At 38.5% G+C, this 16,060-nt stretch overlaps 1 protein-coding gene across 1 annotated transcript; it reads left to right on the top strand.

Annotated features, from left to right (window-relative positions):
• The first annotated feature begins 4,543 nt into the window (after positions 1-4,543).
• Positions 4,544-7,463, top strand: ctsl.1 (cathepsin L.1). Its single transcript, XM_026300203.1, has 9 exons — positions 4,544-4,599; positions 4,935-5,039; positions 5,289-5,431; positions 5,575-5,772; positions 5,856-6,047; positions 6,303-6,468; positions 6,583-6,688; positions 6,977-7,080; positions 7,262-7,463. Exons 2-8 carry the CDS (start codon positions 4,940-4,942, stop codon positions 7,074-7,076), a joined length of 1,005 nt encoding a protein of 334 aa, XP_026155988.1. The 5' UTR covers positions 4,544-4,599; positions 4,935-4,939; the 3' UTR covers positions 7,077-7,080; positions 7,262-7,463.
• Positions 7,464-16,060: the final 8,597 nt, after the last annotated feature.

The raw sequence follows: 16,060 nt of genomic DNA, 5'->3' as shown, positions 1-16,060 counted from the left end.
TTGTCACATCTCCAAAATGTGTACCTTGCATGACATGATATGTAACAGCATCTGAGCTACTAAGGAAACTACTAATTTAAAGGACATTGTTAGTGTAGCAGGACAGAGAGAAATAAACGGATGATAAATTTTTCCCAAAAAATTGTACCTCAGTATTATGCAGAACATACTTGACAAACCATTTTAAAAATAATGTCAAAATGTAGGTTTGGTGGAGACTCAATTTGTATGAGTTTCATAGAGTACACTCTGATGTGCCCTTGTTTGGCAGTTCATTAGATAAACCAAGCTAAAACTAGTGCAATTTAACACAACAGTCCTCCAGTGTTCATTACATCAAATTCTATACTTCAGAAAGGTTATAATGTTATAAAGTTTTTTTTGAAATTGTTTTGGAGAGTTGTTGACTTAACTGTATGGTCAGTGATACTGCTGAACTGCATTATGTTGTACTATTAGGTGTTTTGTCCACCCTGTCTTTTTTTATCATTGGAGCTAGGCTAAATAACTCAAACACCTCTCTGTATAATATAAATGATCATAAGATTTGAATTAACATTGGTCTCAAACTGAACATGGCTTAGGAAAGGAGGTCACAATGCAGGACTGTTGTATTAGACTATATTAGTTGAAGCTTGGTGTACTTAATAAATTGAGTGTGTAGAGTTTATTGATATTTTAGTACTGTGGAAGTGTGAGTCCTAGCGACAGTAGCACAGCCAGATGTGATCAAGGTTACATTGTACGACTCTTCTTATTTAAAAGGCCTTCCATTTTAATTCCTGCTCGCATTCACACTTTGTCACTTATAAAGTGGGAACGAGTAGTGAATGCTAGCAATGTGTAACCAGAGAAGAAGGAAGCCATCCAAACTATGCACCAAATGTGACTGTGTTATTGATCTGATAATCAGATTATGTGCTAAGGTATGCCAGTCTGAGCCACTGTCACAATTTAGCGGCTGTTATGTGTGACCCTCACTACAGAGCAGCCAACTATGTGATTGGCTCTAATCTGAGGAAACATGTAGAGTAATGAAATTAGAAGAGTTTACCAGGGATAGCGTTCCTCTCAGTTTCCCATGCCAAGCATATTGCTGCTTTTCACACTAGTATTGTCACTGGGCCCGAGGCTTTCCTTTTTACACTGGATCCTCCGGGATCTACTCCATTGTTCGTATAAGATGAGATAAAGTATATTCATCCCTGTATGTATAGTATGTATAGTATGCACTCAGAGCTATTGTCACATTCTGTTATTTACTGTAGATGTCAATAAACTCCACATAGCTTTAATGACAAGCAAGCCAAGCATTATATGGTAATGACTTGTATATAAAAAACATTATAGATGCTGACCATTATGATAAAATGAAGAAATGGATGTAGCTTGTTATATTTGCTGATGAAGCAGCAGAACAAGTACAGCAGAATTATTGAATTCCACAATTAAATGTGTGGGAGATGCATTTACTAATAAATTTAAGTTAAACACCATGTAACTAAAACCCAGGGAAATGCTGCCCTCTCCTGGTGTGCTTAGAACACAGCAAAACCTGGCTAAAAAATTAGAGGTTTTTCCAAAACTCACGTGGCGACCATTCATCTATCCTGTAGAGGGTCACAGGGTGAGGGGGCTGGAGCTGATCCCAGATGACCATGGATGAGAGGCAGTCTGAAAAGACCTGACACACAGAGACAGACAAACAAACTAATGACGAGTTGTGACTGAATTAACATATGATATTAAGTATCACTTGAATCTATGAAGGAAACAGTCCAGTATTTTCACTTACAGGAGCTGCAGTTATCAGATGTAACATTATAATAATATGTGTTTATTAATAGTTAGTGTCTTTGGGTCCTCACTAAACATCAAACCAATACAAATAGCTTGTGTTTACTTCAGTTATGTAGCCAATTCACAAAATAATAGTTTAAGTGAGGTATTTGAAATGCATGTGACTTTCTGGCAACCACGTATACATCACTACAGAAATATAAGTCTTATCAGTTCCCAACATTACTTAGCATTTCAGCTGATTCTTTCTGCGGTAGTGTCCACTGAGTCAACATTTACAATGAGAAAACCCTACAAAACCCTAAGCTGACCAACATTCAGTATCTCCCACACTCATATGACCAATCTATGGTGGAAGACACATGATAAAAGATGCAGATTCATAACTAAGAATCCAAAGAAAAAAAAAAGAATAATCAGTTTCAGAATTATTCAAATCTTACATTCATTGTATCCATATGTATATATAGATATTTTTCTTACAGATTTAGTCAGTGTGGAAATAATAGTAATAATAATAGAAATAATGGTATTGCGACTACATCTTCAGTAAATACAGTCAAAATTTACTCCTGACATTGAACCTGTTTACTGTCTCCATTAAGCAGTAAACAAAAGCTTGCCTTATTCACATTGCATAACTGTATATTCTTTGTCCTGTATATTAAATGTTTATTGTGTCATTTCCAACACTATAACCTAACTGTAATGACTGTCATGTGCAACTTGAAAAAAACAAATAAAACACAATGACATGCTACCAAAACATGTGGTAGACAATGTGGAAGTGGTAGTGGAAATCACAGAAAGCTTTTTTTTTTTTCTGTGCCGTTAGTTGATTTCTGTTGGCGTTGCAGGATACAAGCACAACCACTAAAAAGGCTACTGGTCAAAATATATCCAACATGCTATTGTTATTATGCATCCATCTATGCAGCCATCCAACATCTACTGTTCTTCCTTCTATGGTTGTGGGGGACAGAGGCAGACAATGTCATCATTTTGATTCAGATTAAGATTTAAGATTAGAAAAATATAAATTTCTGACAACCCCATAAAAAAGCAGTGTGTATTTGTCGTGGCCATACTCAGTACTTTTATTTGGACATAATTTTGAATGTAGGGCTTTTATTTGCTATGGAGTGTTTTTATTTTGTGGTTTTGGTGCTTAAAATAGAGTAAAAGTGTACTTCTTCCACCATGTGTTAACTGCAAGTGTGTTTTTGCATTTTATGAACCGATCTTGAAAAGATATCTAACTTTTAAAGTGATGCCAAACTGCTGTAATGTATCATTAGATCTATGTTTCTACTGTACAGTCAGCAAACAACATCCACTTTTCTCATAAGGAGGAACTCGAGCATGTGCACAAACAAGACACTGAATGCCAACAGGCATGACACAGGACAAAAACAGTTCAGTGACATCTGTAAACTTTTAGCTTAGCTCTCATTTTTCTTACTTCATGTAAGCATGTTTATGATCTGAAGCCTTGTGACAGTCAGTCAGACATAGAAATTAGGCCAACAACGGGCCGGTAAGAGAGATAGTGAGACAACAGTTACAACATAACTGCTGTGAACTACTATAGAGAAATAAGTTGGATGTCTAATTAATAATTAACATATTTCAGTTCTGGCTTCACCTTGTTCATTGTTGAGTCTACATTTTGTGTATTTAATTGTTAAATAATGTGCAGTGTTTCTCATCTGATGATGGATGGGAAACATTTGCAAATCAAATCGAACATTAATGTCAAGTGAAAAACAGGATGTGCGTTTGCCAACAGAAAGGAAATACTGACTAACAGTCAATGGAAAGAGTCATGAACTGTGAAGGAAATGGTATCAAATACTGGAAAAAGTGTGATTATCCAGTATGTAGATGGGCATGTGTATGATATACATTACAAATACTAGAGATTTTTTTTTTTTACAGTATTTCACAAACCCATTCGATTGCCCCACACACAAAAATATGAATTCCCAAAAATCCTAAAGATTGAGCAATTTTTCATAATTCAGCATGTGTCTGGGACCCCAGTCAGTTTGATGTGATGTTTGTGTCTATCTCTGCTGAAATAAATTGCCTTAGTCTCATGTATAGGAACTGGCAAAGGAAAAAAGACTGGGTAACGCAACTTTAAATAAGACTTGATTAACCTTTCAGTAAGTAGGTGTTAACTACAGTGCATTTCTGAGAAATTAAAAACACCCTCATCAGTTTCTTTTTTTTTTTCCAGTGTGGAATAATTTAGTCAGTGAGGTTTCAAACAAAACAGGTGAAAGAAGGCACACTTTAGAAAATACACGTGCTATGGTCTCTCTCTGTGTGGTTTGATTTTGTTCTTTGACACTATGTGGCTGAAATAGCAGTGGAGAGGCCACAAAATCCCAAAAGTGGTTTTTCACATAAAGGCCTCACACTAGCCACCAGGCAGACTGTGTTCCCTTTTTTATGCAACTGTGTAATTCCTAACCGAGAAACTGCTGTTAAACTGGTCAGAACTTTATAGAAAAGTTGGTGTTTTAGGAAAAAAAACGCACCAAGCCGCTTCTTGTTTTGCTCAGGCTTCCCAGAAGAATGGCATCATGAGAACTTCTCATAATGCATAACTCAGACATTTCCGATTTCAATGATTGACTCTCTTTATTTGTGACTTTATGAGCTCCTGACAACCACCTGACTGTTTTTACAGCAAGTCATAACTCTAGCCAGCTATATAAGCACAATGCAGCCCTGCATCAACTATCAGTGTTTATAGCTCAAACATAACTGAACACATTGACACAGTTTCAGGTAAGGAGCTCTAGCACAGACAGACACACACACAGATACTGTAGGGATACATCAATGCACCACTTCCTGTGGTGCAGGTGCATTGATGCAAAGAAGAACCTGAAACTCATAAAGACAAAAGTCATTTGAGAGAACGATGACAGAGATTCAAAGAAACCGGGGAACAAAGCTGATGCAGTGGTAGTTTGCGTTTAACATATTGCGTCATAACAGGAAACATTTGTAATGCAAAGCTGAAGTGAAAGAACTGAGTCTTAAATTCAAAAAAAGTCTCAACCTGTGTGGTTTCCTACTTGTCACAAGGGATCACTTTGCTTTTTCTGCTTGTGTCTCAGTCAGGATGAAGCTGCTGGTGGTTGCTGCTGCCTTTCTGGCCATGGCCAGCTGTGCCAGTGTCTCTCTAGAAGACCTAGAGTTCCACGCCTGGAAACTCAATTTTGGTAAGACAGAAACTCTAATCAGACCCATCAGTTCTCTTTTATTGCGGTAATTTACAGTACAGTAGCAGTTGACCTGGTGTCTATGAAGATATTCTCTAAAAGGACTTGATCTTACGGTAACCTACGGTTACAGCTTACATTTCGTTTATCAGTGAGTAAAGGGAAATCTTTCAAATAGAATGAGGACGAGTTAATAATTTATCATTAGTCTCTGTTATCTTTCTGATTCTTTCCTACTTTGAATGACAGGGAAATCCTACAACTCTCCATCTGAAGAGGCTCACCGCAGGCAAATCTGGCTCAGCAACCGCAAACTAGTGCTGGTGCACAACATCTTGGCCGATCAGGGCATCAAATCCTACCGTCTCGGCATGAACTACTTTGCTGACATGGTATGAACAAAAAAAGAAAAAAAAAATATCTGTGCCATCACTTAATGGCTTAATGTGATTTGGTTTAGCTTGTAAGGATGCAGTGAATGACATTTTGGTTAAAAACCCAACAAAGTAACAATCTGAATGTCTCTTCTCATTAGGAAAATGAGGAATACAGGCGCCTGATTTCTCAGGGCTGCCTGGGCTCCTTCAACGCTTCTCTGCCTCGTCGAGGCTCTGCCTTCCTCCGGGCGCCTGAAGTCACTGATCTGCCAGCCACTGTTGACTGGAGGGACAAGGGATACGTCACTGATGTCAAGGATCAGAAGGAATGTGGCTCATGTTGGGCCTTCAGTGCAGTATGTATACAGCCTTGCTTATTGTTTCAGCAATGCAGGTGACTTTACAGATTCATATACAAATTAATTTGCTGTTCTTCCAGACTGGCTCACTCGAGGGCCAGAACTTCAGGAAGACAGGGAAGCTGGTTTCCCTGAGCGAGCAGCAGCTGGTGGACTGCTCAGGCGCCTATGGCAACATGGGCTGCATGGGAGGCTTGATGGACTATGCCTTCCAATACATCCAAGCCAATAAAGGGATCGACACAGAAGAATCATATCCTTATGAGGCTGAGGTAAACAGATGCAGCTACAGTTTACAGATAATGTTTAGATGTGTAAGAGATATACAATATTGCCATCTTGTGGAGACAATGAATAGTGCAACTAAAGCCTTTATAAATGTTCAGCACAAAACTATTTTAGACTTAAACATTTGATACTTCAAATAGCTCAAATATAATTTTTTGAGAACAATCTACTGAGAAAAACATTAGTTTGTGTCTATACTGTGCTAGAACATTGGTGATTCATGAAATACTTTCATTTAGGATGGTCCTTGCCGTTACAACCCTGCCACCGTTGGTGCTACGTGCACAGGTTATGTTGATGTGACTGCAGGTGATGAAGATGCCCTGAAGGAGGCTGTGGCCACTATTGGACCTGTGTCTGTTGCCATTGATGCCTCTCATGAATCCTTCCAGTTCTATGAATCAGGTGAATAGTTTTAAACACTCCACCGACCCTGCCAGGTTGTTTTCTTATATCAAATGTGAGAATAAAATTACTTGTATTTTGTTTTTAACCTATTCATCTGTCTGTCTCACTCAGGACTGTATGATGAGCCAGCGTGCAGCAGCACAGAGCTGGACCATGGGGTTCTGGCTGTGGGGTATGGCAGTGACAATGGACAGGACTATTGGCTGGTCAAGAACAGGTAAATATCTACATCTGCTGCTTATGTTTTAAAGTATAAGCCTCTTCACTAATAACACTCAGTCAGCAGTGGAGACAAAAAGCCTAGTTGCTGTTTTTTTTAAAAATTTTTTTTATAGCAGCCAAAATAAAGTGAAATTCATTCTGGAGCATCTGAGATCACTTCTATGAATTACTACAATTAGTTCAGATTATGTCTCTTCATGCTGCTCCAACTATATTTAAGACAATGATTCTGTCTGTGCACAGTAGCTGATCATTTAAAATGGTAATCTGTATGTTTATGTAGCTGGGGTCTACAGTGGGGAGACAAGGGATACATCATGATGGCCAGGAACAAACACAACCAGTGTGGCATTTCTACTGCGGCCAGCTACCCCTTGGTCTGAACAGGTGAGGAGACACAGACGAGCCTTTGTTTTTTCCTCCTCTTATGACCAAAAGCTGTTTAAAATTCTGTAACCTACATCAAACATTTGGGTGACTGCACTGATGTACCTGAAAATATGTGTGTTTGCATTCAGCAATTTTTTGCTCGTTAACTTGTTATTGTTCATGTTTATTGGCTTTGCAGGCCCAGGTCTTTCTTCAGTGAGGAGGAGAATGGTGACACATAATTGACTTTAATTTCCTAAAGAAACTGAATTATGGAACAAAATATCTGTTCCTTGGAAGTTAGTGGGGTGCAACGTCTCTCTGTGCCCTGGTGCACTTTTAATAGAATAACTTTTTTATGAAGCTTGTAAATACATGCAACAAAATAAAATGTTTAACACTTAAAGGAGGAAAAAAATACAGCGTTTGTGATTCTTTTGCTTTTTATTGTCTACCGTTTCATCACTGAGGTTATGCTGTTGGTCTGTGACTTATAAATTCTTTTTCCATATAAGCTTCCATGACACATGACACAGAATTATTTTTTACAGAGATGTTGGCTATTGGCCAGCAATTACTTTTTATATGGATTCTCCATTTCATATTTAGGTCTCATGACTCCTATAATAATTCGAGTTTTAAAGGTCAAAAGTCATAGGTCAAAATAAACAGAGGAAATCAACCTGTTTCTTCTCACCGGCTCACTTTTGAAACTGTAAATGAAATGCACAGTGTAGATGACTGTACATACAGTAGCTTAAACTGCCTGCATTGTAAATTTATCAAACAGCTTGCACTCACTCAGGGCTAATGTGTTAAAAAATATATATTTTGTTCTGCACAGCAATACACAAAAATGGTAATTGGCATTACATATATACATATACATATACAGTTGGAACCTTGGTTGAAGACAAGTTGGACATTTATAGATAACATATTTTTGAAAACAGCTTCCATCTTCATATCTCGGGGTTTTATGTTATCTGGTTTTGCTGCATACACCCGTTTCAACATAAATTATTCACTAAAAACAAGCGTGTTTGTTGTTCAAAAGTCTGATGTTTACACACAGATCCTGCCTCTGATACCAACTGCTGATGTGGCCCTTGGTTTGCAAACCTCAGGCCAAAGATAAAAGTGTGGGCCAGGGAGTCTCAAAAGTGGGAAATTCATTTTGTTGAAGGAAAATCTCCTCTTTGGTCTTTTCTACTGTCTTTGTATTTTTTATTAGCTCTGATGCAGTTTTCTCACTTTATCTTCACAGATGCAGTTTTAGTTTCATTAGCATTCTGTGGTTTGTAAAAGGTTATCTCAGGGAAGAACAGGAAGGGACATAAATGTGAACATATTGGCTAATGAAACACAGTGACACGGCAAAAAAGAGTTGGAACTTATACACTTTTATATTTTGACCTCTATCCCCAGCAATATATTTTACAGAGCTCGTTTTGCTTTCAAGATCATCCTCTCCTGACATTTGATCTGCCCAACCCTTGATAATCATCACATGCATTGTGATTATGAGAAAGTTAGAAAAGAAAAAATGAAAGACATGTATTTTTACCATAATCTATCAAACCCACTGACAGAATATTAATGTTGATTATCATTTACAATATGTGATTCCTGAGTGGGGGAATTAATTATGATCATAGACCAGAACACAAAATGCTCATAAAATAACTGAATATATGCTGATGATTGAATATAACCTTACTTTCTTAACCCACATAGTGTGATGGCTGCAACCATGGAAACATGGCAGACAAAAAAAAAAAAAAAGTTGTTAACATCTTTAAACTGACCTTTTCTACCATTTTGCTTCATACTCAGTTATATTTCAACTTTAATTATTAATTAAACAATAATTAATATTGCTGGCAAACTGCCTGCTTTAGTTATTGTAGCCTAGTAATTGTACTATATTTACACCTTTTGTGTCAGGGACTCTGTTGCACTTCACATTGCTGTATTTTGCATTCACTTCTGTTCTGTTTAGCTCTTCTGGGACCCAGTTAAATTCATATCTAAAGCTTGGTTTATTTTCCCATCTATCTTTTAAAACAAAACCACACCTTTTTGACACAACAGATTATTTCACTAATTGTGCCTCATTGTTTCAGCTAAAATATTTCATGGCAAGTCAGTAATTGCTTTTTCTTTTTTGCTATACTGCTCAGTCACACCTTCAGGAGTATAGCTACTCAGATATATAACATCCTTGTGACCCATGATCAAACCAATGAACTTCACCCATCAATGTCATGGTGGCACCCTAACATCATTTCCTAATCAACATATACATGCTAACACTTGTTAAAACTCATTTACAATACCCATGGCAAATGTTTGTAAAGTAATCCCTTAATCGAATCCAGTCTTCTTTCAACAGTAATTTGTAATGCTTAAGGGTTTTGTGTGTAATCCAACTAAACAGCAGTAGTTAAGTAATTATTCTTACATTTCTATTGAACCCTGTGGCAGTAGAAGGCTGCTTCACTCATCTGTAATCCGTGAAGCTGACTATAAATAAATTTACAATGCTTGAAATGATGTTGTTCATTTGTCATGGGCTATTCAGCTTAAATGCATTTAATTTTACTGCATGCAGTGAAGCTGAAAAAAGTTCAGTGCACCAATCCTACTTTGCTCACAAAACACAGTAACAAATAATGCAGCCCATATTATAAGAAGTGTTTAAAAACAAAACTTCACTTTGCTAATAACGAAAGTCATTGATGAGAAAATGATCCTTTTCCCATGAGGTAGTTGACATCTGTTTTAATCATACACAATAGCTGGCCCAATGTAATTAATGAAATCACATTAAGGGCTTGTAATTTCCCACTCTAAATGTCACATTTGGTCTGGTTGTGATAATATTTGATGGGAGGTGGAGAAAAACCAAAGCAGGAATGGGTGGGTGTGGGTGGGGGGCAAATTAAGGATTTAATCAGCTTGTCTGACAAAATGTGACCTTGACATCTTATTTTTCCTTCCTCAGCTGCAGTAGCAGAGAAAGCTGCCGTGTAGGTGCAAACAGGCTCAGTAATTGAAAGAGAGATTTAAATTACCCATTGTCAGGTGAGTCTCACAACAGTAGACATGGAAAAAAAACATCATTTTATCAGCACCACAGTATGACAGTATTCAGCCAATTAGCCCTGAGTGATTGTTATCCAGTGACGTTATCATCATCATCCTTTTTGATTTTGGCAATATGAAGGAGGGCATTTGAAAGTGGGAAAAGTAAAGGATGAAAAATCTTCCAGTCTGAGACAAATGGAAACAGGGAGGGCACATAAGAGGTGAGGCAAATTAATTGGTTTTGCTAAATCCTCCTCAAACAGCAGAAGCCAGTGTGGTTCCACAAAAGGCCATTACCGGTAATCAATTTAAATCTGTTTTACCCTTCCCAAGGAAACCAATTAGGCAATTTAATTTGGCTTTTTTGATTCACAGCATAACCACAGCACAGGATAGGACGTCCAATTCACTTCCTACAGAGAGGGACATGTGAAAACACAGAGGTGTTTCTGAAACAAATAAAGCTATTGATCTGAGGGAGCCTGAGTGAGAAGAAGACACAGGAAGCACTGCAGGATGATGAATTTATAAATCTGGATCTTGTTAAAGAACCTAACAGTGAGCCTACCATGTCTATTTAAAACTCCTCAATAACTAAACTCACTTAAGCTCAAGTTTACTTTTCCATTGATTATTTCTCTGTTCTTTGTGTTAAAAGAATTATAAATGTCACTAGATGGCAGCACGTGACTGCTGATGACAATCTCAGCAGTATGAGGTGTTGTGGCCTGGCTTGATTCTCTGGTTCAAAATAGGATGTAACACACATAAAAACAATACAAATAAACATCAATATTTCCACACATATGGTACAGACAGACAACATTTCTCTGCACCAAAGAGCCCATTACCCAGAAGTCATGCACAAAATGTCTGTTTAATCAACGTTACCTCAGAATCTCAGTACACTGGCAGTTGGGCTGGTATGGAGGCAAGTGTCAGTCAGTCGTATCACCCATTCTAGCAAACAGCATCTCCTATAGAGATACAGATGGGACCATGTTTCTGTGTCGATGTGTTATCCATCTCTCAATACGCCTTTCTATGTGTGTGAATGTGTGCAGCTCCTTGTGTGTGTGGTGTGTTTATGTGCATCTGGGGAAATGGGATGTCAACTGGTTTGTCATGTAATGGAGAATGTATGATTGTGACAGACAGGAGTTCTGGATGACCGCACATGATACTGATGCATGCATACACATGTACATGCAGATATACACACACACACGCACACACACCCCCTTTGCAGCAGCACCAGTACAGCACCTGGTCCCCCCGGGGAAGGCTGAATCTTTGCAATGCGAGTGTGTAAGCAGTGTATTTAGTTCACACCACAAACACATTGGCCTAATGCACACAAAAAACATAAACAGTAAACATACAGATGAGCAGAGCCTTACGAAATATGGCAACAATTACTTTATAAATACGTTCTAAAGGCCAGTAATCCATACTCGCCTCTCTGTCTAGCTCTTTTTGATATTTCCTTCCATACGATTTTCCCTATTTTGTTTCCTGCTTGTTACTTCTTTCCATCCTCCTCCAGTCAGCTGCATTTCTTGGACAGGGCTCCTGGCCGTGGTTTGCGAGAGGGGAGTGAAGCTAACAGTTTGAGAAAAACAGCTCTGGCAAGGCCAATTACACCCAGACAAAGCACTTTGCATGTTATTGTGTTAGGGATTCATGCTTGATTGACTGAATGGGTTCTAATGAGACTGGGGAACGACATGCAGGAAAGGAAAAAACATTCCTCCGTTTCCCTGATGGATTGATTCACCCTCACACTCATGTATGCAAACACAGGCAGGTGCAAACACACCCAATTGTGCACATTTACAGTGCACAGGCGTACATTTACACTGATATGGGAACATACCTACAGAACATATGCGCAAACAACAACTCTCTCTTTGGGTTTACAGATATAACGTGTGTATTGTGAGTGTGTCTGCAAGTGTGTACCGTGGGTGGCAGACAAAGAGGAGATATTAAAGTGGAAAGGTAACTTGCTGTATTGCCTCTGCAGATGCTCGTATGTGAAGCCTCACTCCCACTGGCATGCTTTTATAGTATCACTTCACTAGGTAGAGTTGGATATAGCAACAGATGGATTGGTAAAGCCTACAGCAGCGATAAAAAATGTCAGCCGTTATTCTTGTTGTGCCTGTATAACAGATGTTAGTTTTATTTTTGTAATGTGTTGTTTGCTGGGCTTTGACTCCACTGGTTTTCACATCTTTTAAGTTTTTTTTTTTGTTCTCCATAACAGCAGAATGAAAGTTGAAATGGATATTATTAGCCACAGGCTAATGAAAATAAATACCAGCTATAATGTTTTAATGTTTGTCAACAAAATACAAATTGAAAATATAATTAGCTAGAAAGCCAGGTCCAGGCTATGAATTTTAAAAGGGCAGGTATGAGCTGCATGTATGTAAGACACAGGACAGCAATAAAGTGTAGAAGAATATTTACTTCTTCTTCATTACCGTCTTCTTTGTCCTGCTTTTGCAACCCCACCTGCTCATCTCCTTTTCTTCCACATCCCTCATTCATCATTTCTCGTTGCCCCTCCTCTAGCTCTCAGCTCTCTCCTCCATGTCGTCCATCTCCCCTGCCGTACTGAGGTCAGAAAGAAGGGTCAATTGCCTGGGCACAAATACATGAGTAGTCATGTATCTACTCTCCTTCTTATCTTTGTGCTTTATATCTCCTGACAACTCTTTCCCACAGGAGACGGCCTTACTTTCACCTGCAGTAACCAGTTCCTTGCACATATATGTGTGTGCATTTCAGTCCTTTGCCTGCTTTTTTTTAACCATCCTTATTTGTTTGCTTTATCTTTCCTCTTCTCCAGCTTTTTTCCTTGCCTGACCTTTTTCTCTGTCTGCCGCCCTTCTTCCATCGATAGCCAGAGCTAATAAGGCAATTAAAGCATAATTAAAGGAGTCTTCAGAGAGAGGGAAGGTCTTGGGTAACTTCATGAGGGTAAGGGAGTGGTGTGTTTACTGGTTATTCCTACAAGCTTCCCCTCACTGTCTCCTGGCCAACAGAAAAATGATCAGAAAAAATGCTGAGATGATGAAAAAGCTGTGGAACTGTGTACACAGTGTGATTTTTTTTTTTTTTTTTTTAAACAAAGTCTTCAGATTTATCTCTGCATTTCAGTGGTTGTGGCAAAAAAGCATCAACATGAGGTAACCAGCTAATTTGTTCAGCTTCAAGTGTATTTCTCCAACCAGAACCAGCCCACTCATTGTTGTCAAATTCGCCAGCACAGATCAAAGGGCCCTGTGCGGCGTGTCAGCCAGGTTACCTCTGCTTGGCACTCTGAATCAAAGTCACGGCTTAAGGAAGGCCAGGGAGTGGGGGTTTCAAGGCCATGTGACAGACTATCATCGTCTCTTTGGGATGTGAGCTGCTTGTCACAAAGGTGTGTGATGGATGTGTTGTTTTTTTTCCACATACATCTCAAAGCTTCTCTTACATCCCGATGCATATAATCATTGTGTGCACTTGTAGTCTGAAACAAAATCTTTACCCCTGATTTAAAAGGCACTTACAATGCATTAGCCTTGTGGTAATTACTAGAAACTCAATTAGAAGAAACCGCTGAAGACCAAGACCAAACTGGAGAGCTTAAGCTGCAACGCTGCTAAATGGATTTGGAGTTAATTTAGTGAGTCAGAGGGTGAAACAGCCATCAGTGATGTTTTAAGCTGCAGCAAGCAACCTGAGTGCTCAGAGCTCTGTACTATAGACTGATCTCTTCTGTAGTCTGCTCTCAATTGGCATTCAGCTTCACTTTGGTTTGAGTGTTGCAATTAAATTGCTCTGGGAATTTATTTTTCCTGACAGTCTGCACATGCCCTTGCATGTTCATGCTTGTGTCAATTATTCATTTAACTTTTCTTATTTGGTATTATGTCTCAGTGATGTTTACACCAGTGTAGATGTTACTGTTTAAGCCTCAGGTCCTGTACAGTCAAGTGTTATATTTTATTCATGGATCTCTGTATGTTCTCTAACATTCCTGGGGGCATTTTTATGATCTTTAGCACTACCTGTCTGTTTAGAGTGAATATCTGTATTTACTTACTGTAGTGTGCATATCTGCATGACTGAGACTGGATTTTTGAGGCTAATACTGATATCAATATTTCAGAACTAATCAAATTTAAGAAGACACTGACAGATATTTTTAATGAACATTTTTATGTGGATCTTTTAAATTTGGTTTGATATACTCAGGTATTTACTGTGCAGAACATTCATAGCAGAAATACTAGCCAACATAGCATATGATGTATCTGTTATAAAATAAATTGGCCAATATATCGCCCATGCTAATGGTGTGGTGACACTCATAGTTACTAGGTGACACCTGCATCTATTGGGAATGCAATGTACAGCAAGCGGGTAGTCTTATCACATATTGGACTCTGCCATCCAAATCCATAGAGAGAGGAGTGAACAGATGGACTGCACCTTGTAGAAAATGTGGGCGGTAAAGTCTGCATGTCCCTGTATGTGTGGTTGTGAATGCTCGTATTGGTGCCAGCATGTGTGTTGCTGTGTGTGCATTCATGTAGATGCTACTGCAGGATCTTGGCTTTTGCCTTGGAGTAAAGTTGTATATATGTGTGTATGTGTGTTTCTGTGTGTTGTGGGCTGGTGAGTGGGTGTGCATCGTGAGAGCACTGCTGTGCCTCCTCCTTCTGGGGACCAGATGGTGATCAAGCCACTAGCTCCACCCGACTGTTTCTGACATCATCGCTCAAAACCAAAGGGTGGGAGAGAGAAAAAGAAAGAAAGACAGGCCGTAGAGATCCTCTGAAATATTTAAGGTTGTATAGTCAGAATTTCAGTGATTCTATACAATAAATTAAATGAACTCTCTAGAATCACCTCTAATCAACCAGCACATCCTTCACATTGCATCTGGACTGTTTACCCACAAACACTGTTGAAGCCCTAAAACATCAAGCATAAGCCTGAATTATTCAGATCTTTTTATTACTAGAGAGTAGCAATGCCTTAATGTAAAAGTCCTGAATTCAGCAAAATGGACCTAAAGTATGAAGAGTTAAAAATCTTCATTATGTATAACATATACTGAGTTAGCAGTTTATTAGCAACACCAAGCTGAAACGAATGGAATCTAATGTAAAGTGCACTAAATCCAATCTTCATGAAGGTTATAATGTTTGTTTTTGTATAAATATTTTAGGGAGGCATTGATTTCAATCAATGGTTATTTTCTTGTCAGGTGAGGTGTACTGAGGCTTAAATGGGTTGGACTACGGCAAATATACTTTGCACACTGATCGGTTTGTCCCTCACTAACAATGCACTTCAGAAAGAAAATCAATTCAAACCCTTTAAAACAACTGCTTTAAACAATTTTTAGACAAAGCAAAAGAATAATTAGAATAAGTAATTGAGACTAAAGCTGTGGTGAAACAGATGTGAATTTATGTAATAAATTGAGGAAAGCACATCTGATAATTCTGCAAGACCCAATCAGTCCCAGCAAGATCAGGCTTTAGTCACTTATCTTAAATTAGGGATTACAAGACAATAGCATGCTTTTTGTGTGTGTGTGTGTTCCCTGCATTAGTCATAATTATTGTTTAGAAAAACGGGTTTATTTCATTCTAAATGCAAAACAGTTATGTTAGAATAAAAAAAAAAAAACTAGTACTGCTGGAGGGTGGACCATTCTTTCACTGTTGAAGTGCATGCTGTGCAGTAAGATAGGGGCTCTATAAGGACAGGTGTGCTCACTGCATAAAGGGAGCTAATCACCAGCAACACTCAGCTGATCGGCTGACACTACCTTCTGATGCTTTGACTTCACTTTTCTCAAAAAGGTGTTTTATTGCATATGATGTTGTGGAGGCAATAT

The sequence above is a fragment of the Mastacembelus armatus genome, chromosome 22, assembly GCF_900324485.2.
Source record: "Mastacembelus armatus chromosome 22, fMasArm1.2, whole genome shotgun sequence".
NCBI classification, from domain to species: Eukaryota; Metazoa; Chordata; class Actinopteri; order Synbranchiformes; family Mastacembelidae; genus Mastacembelus; species Mastacembelus armatus.
The sequence above is the reverse complement of the archived record's forward strand: the minus strand, read 5'-3'. Positions and strand labels throughout refer to the sequence as shown.